Source organism: Argentina silus (assembly GCF_951799395.1).
Source record: "Argentina silus genome assembly, chromosome: X".
Taxonomy (NCBI): Eukaryota; Metazoa; Chordata; class Actinopteri; order Argentiniformes; family Argentinidae; genus Argentina; species Argentina silus.
The window spans coordinates 47,277,845-47,282,844 of NC_139653.1; the positions used below are offsets into that span (position 1 = coordinate 47,277,845).

General features: G+C 49.7%; 1 protein-coding gene across 1 annotated transcript in view; it reads right to left on the bottom strand.

The window, feature by feature from the left end:
• The window catches only part of naaladl2 (N-acetylated alpha-linked acidic dipeptidase like 2), a gene marked incomplete at both ends in the record, with an annotated part of 163,668 nt that overhangs the window by 112,095 nt on the left and 46,573 nt on the right, over positions 1–5,000 (bottom strand). Inside the window, 2 exon segments of the mRNA XM_083694767.1 lie at positions 3,011–3,231; positions 3,234–3,301. Of these exon segments, the coding sequence (XP_083550893.1) occupies positions 3,011–3,231; positions 3,234–3,301 (289 nt within the window).

Consider the following 5,000-nt stretch of genomic DNA (forward strand, 5'->3'; position numbering starts at 1 on the left):
ACACAAGCAGGGACTCTTATTTTTCAGGGAGGGTAGACTCTTATTTTTCAGGGAGGGTAGACTCTTATTTTTCAGGGATGGTAGACTCTTATATATAGAAATCGGAGGACGGGCTCATTGTAATGCATGGAACGGAATGAGGAATAGTATCAAACACGTCATTGTAATGCATGGAATGGAATTCTGTTCCATGCATTACAATGAGCCCGTCCTCCGATTTCTACCTCCACCGGCCTCCACCTGGAGCCAACACAGTGGAAGAGGGACAGCTCCACTGGGACAGTGGCTGAATATAAAACATCTCCGTTCAAATTAAATCACTTTTCATAATTTTCACCCAACGTATGGAATCACAGAGATGAAAGCTGTGTAATGAGCCAATGAGGGTGTCTACATTAATCATTTACACAGCACCGTAATGTTGCATCATCTCCTTCTCGTGTGTATGATCTAAAATGTATGCATTTCCACAGTGAGTGGAAGGGGGTTAGACTACTAATAGAGATGTTGCTAAAGGACAACAAGTTAGTGTAATTGTAATCAATTACTGTCATTAATGAATACAGTATGTACGCATGTACACACACACACACACATGCACACACACACACACACTGTCATTAATGAATACAGTATGTACGCATGTACACACACACACATGCACACACACACACACTGTCATTAATGAATATGTATTGAATGGATTGCTACTGTACATTGTTAACCCGATCACCTAATCCTCCCTCTATAGGGTTCATAGTTGACAGGCAGGTGTCATAAGAGTGTTATAACACGTATTATTCAGCCTCTGACAGTTGGATGATGTTATTGAAGGTCTCCCAAACCCTGTCACAATGGGGAGACTTATCAAGGTTTTATGGAGCCTCTGACAGTTGGATGATGTTATTGAAGGTCTCCCAAACCCTGTCACAATGGGGAGACTTATCAAGGTTTTATGGAGCCTCTGACAGTTGGATGATGTTATTGAAGGTCTCCCAAACCCTGTCACAATGGGGAGACTTATCAAGGTTTTATGGAGCCTCTGACAGTTGGATGATGTCATAAACACCCTATTGTACATTACCTGAGCATTTGAAGAAATAAAAAAAAATTAAAAAATTAAAAAACTTGTTTTCTTCCTTTCTCCAGCACTGTGACCATGGCACTTGATCTTATCGAAGGTTTTACTTATGATGAATTAAGATTACATTAGACACATGTACTTATTGTAAGTCGCTTTGGATAACAGTGTCTGCTAAATGGCTTAAATGTTAAATATATAAAGCCTCCTGTGGTTTAACCCTCAGAGTGCTGGGTTGGTATGAAGGTGGACTCTTAAGTACAGTCTACACACACACACACACACACACACACACACACACACACACACACACACACACACACACACACACACACACACACACACACACACACACACACACACACATTTCATAGTGTACAATGGCCAGGACCAGTAACTAGTGACTAGTGAGTAAGTGAACTAACATGTAATTCCTCTGTGACCCCGTTGTCGCGGGGCAACAGGCCTCCCGGTTCCCAAGGCGATCTATAGTACTGTACCCGGGCGCGCCACGGTAACAACCCATTACCGTAGCCCCACCACCACCACCATCCCCCCCCTCTCTCCCCCGTGCGCCCCTGTCATACATCAAAAACACACCCATTATTTTTCTTCCTAAACCGATGTTTAGATATTGCAAATGGCGTTTAATTCAAGGCGGTGGCGAGCGACTGTGTGTAACAGCGGGGAAAAAAAAAGGAGCTGGGGAAAACGGCCGTGTGATGTGATGGATGATTCTGACCCTTCGTCTGGTGGAGAAGACAGATTGAGCAGCACCAGTTTCCGGTGAGAGACTTGGTATTCAGGGTATTATCCGAACCCGCTTCCCCCTCCTGCCTCACGGCAGCGTGGAGCTCAAGGGGATCGCTGCCGCCATCTACTTCACACACTCTCACACACTCACTCTGCATCCCCCCCCCCCCCCCCCCCCCCCCGACCACCACCACCACCCCGCCCCACCCGCCCCCTGGAGACACCGAAAGCATAACCTCTAAAAATAGCGGCGGCCATGTTTCTGAGTGTGTCTGTGAGTGTGGGCCGCTTGCATAATTCCTTGGATTAACCTTCAGTCTCAAGGATGGTGTTGTTGTGCGCCTCTATATCCTACTGTAGCATACAGCGCTGTCTAGGTCTGGGGGGGGGGGGGGGGGGGGAGGAGGAGGGAGGAAGGAGGAGAGGGGTAAAGGGTGTGGTTTAGCACACGCTCACTAGGTCTCTCATTCCGTGGGGAGAGCGGAGAGGGGGAAGGAGAGAGAGGAGGGGAGAGACAGAGGAGCGGGAGAGTTATTTAGTGTGAGTTAGGGTGCTGAGGCGTCCAAAAGAAAAAAAAAAAAAAAAAAAAAAAAGGGTAGGGTGATTGTTGATGGACCTGAACTGTGGAGAAACTTTAACATTTAAGTCTTGACCTTCTTGGCTGTGGCCTTTTGGGCTGACCCTCACCGAGGGGGGGGGGGGGGGGGGGGGGGGAGCGAGGCTGAAATGCTAAACAAAGCCAACTAGAGTAAGGCTCAGGGCAGAGGCCAGAGAGGCTGAGGCTGAGGCCAGAGGCCAGAGAGGCTGCTACTCTACTCTCTAACATGGCTACGCTCCATCTACTGTCCTCTAGTCAGAGACACGCCACAATGCTACTATTATCTCCAGCCAGGAGAGTAAGATAAGATCTGGACGGTGGAAACGGAGGATAACTGTAGTTTTGGCTTGGAAAGAGACTTGGATTTCCTTCAGAGGTTATAGGCTGTACTCTGGGGAGGCTGGTGGAGGTAGAAAATCGGAGGACGGCGGGCTCATTGTATTGCATGGAATGGAATGAGGGAATGGTATCAAACACGGCGTGTTTCATGCATTACAATGAGCCCGTCCTCCAGTTTCTACCTCCACCAGCCTCCCCTGGCTATACTGTAGGTTAACCAGATAGACAACTCTGTGTACCTCCAGACTTCCCACAGCAGAGTAGGCCGCATAGGAGAAGCCCTGGTCCAGGGAGGGGGTCCGGTGCTGGTCCGCAGCTTGGTTCTGGCCACGTGGCTCACACTGGGCCCCGTTGGGCAGGAAACACTCTTGATTGGTCTGATCTGTGATGGTACTGGGGGTGGGACCAGGCAGGCTGAGCAGGACGCTGTAATTGGTCAGCTGGACGCCAGTCAAACCATCTCCACCCACTCTTGGTACAGGCGCTTCGCTCTGGTCTCCTCGCTGTCCTCTGATTGGCTGGTGAATGACCTAGTGGGAGGGGCCACAGAGAGAGAGAGATAAGTGAGTATTGATGTCATCATCAATATTATTTGGCTTTTGAAAAAAAAAAGCATTTACAGAGCGTAGCCAAGCGACTGAACGCTAAGGTAGGTGTAGGTCACTCTGCACAAACAATGTGTCCACTGAGTGACTAACTAAAAGGGAAACAATTATTGATTTATTGTTTATTGACAACATCAGTCAGCAGTTAGCATACCCCCTCATAATGAAAGATGAGACAGTGTGCGTTACTATTTTCATAATCTATGTTATTAAGCACATGGCCTTCATGGTTCTAGAATGTGATTGATGATAATGGAAGGTGGGAGAATCAATTGTCCTCCATGAACAAATATATGCAGTATTTAAATGACTGGTACAGCAGTAGGAACTTATTATCAACTGAGAGATGGGGGGGGGAGAGAGAGAGAGAGAGGGGGGGAGAGAGAGAGAGAGTGGGGGGAAGAGAGAGAGTGGGAGGGAGAGGGAGAGAGAGAGAGGGAGGGAGAGAGGGGGGGAGAGAGAGATAGGGAGAGAGAGGGGGGAGGGAGGGGGGGAGAGAGAGAGGGGGGGGGAGAGAGAGAGGGAGAGAGAAGGGAGGGAGAGGGAGAGGGGGGGAGAGAGAGAGGGAGAGAGAAGGGAGGGAGAGAGAGAGGGAGGGAGGGGGGGGAGAGATGAATAATGTGGGATTCAGTCGTCATGTATCAGTTCTCGAGAGATGATGTAATGGGTACATCTTACAGATGGAGATGAAGGAAATGATGACGGAGCGCTCTTGTCGCTGTTACCGACATTTCTGCTCTGTGTATATCCCTCCCTGCCACCCTCCCTCCCACCCACCCTCCTCCCTCCCTACTCCCTCCTTCTCTCCCACTCTCCATCCTCCCTCTCTCCCACCCTGCCACCCTCCCTCTCTTCCACCCTCCTCCCTCCCTACTCCCAACTCCCTCCCACCCTCCTCTCTCCCACCTCTCCCACCCTGCCATCCTCCCTCTCTCCCCCCCTCCTCCCTCCCACCCTCCTCCCTCCCTCTCTCCCATCCTCCTCCTCCTCCCTCCCTGCCACCCACCCTCTCTCCTACCCTCTTCCCTCCCTCCCACCCTCCCTCCCTGCCACCCTCCCCTCCATCCCTACTCCCTCCTTCTCTTCCTGCTCTCTCCCACCCTCCCTCTCTCTCACCCTCCCACCTCCCCTGCCACCCTCCCACCCCTCCCTACTCTCTCCTACCCTCCCTCCACCCTCCCTCTCTCCCACCCTCCTCCCTCCCAACTCTCTCCCACCCTTCCACCCTCCCTCCCTCTCTTCACTTCGCCTGGACTCGAAAAATAATTAGTAGTCTAGCAAAAGTCTGTGGGCCCCAACTAACCACACTGCTACACGCAGAGATGCGTAGATATGATATGATATTAATCACCTTGTGTTAACAGAGTTAGGTAGCGTGTGTGTGTGAGTTAGTGAGTACCGCAGCTCATACATAAATACTATGAAAACAATAAACGGTGCAATAGACCATTATTATCTGAGAAGGAAAATAAGGAGTATTTTTTTATCCAGAGTCACCGAACCAAAGTTAATGCTGATATCGTCTGCGCTCTCATCCATTAATGATTCAATTTGTTCACGTTCATCTTCCAAGAGACACAACTCAATGATGCAAACGAAGGCACAGAGCTGAAAGACTACCGCC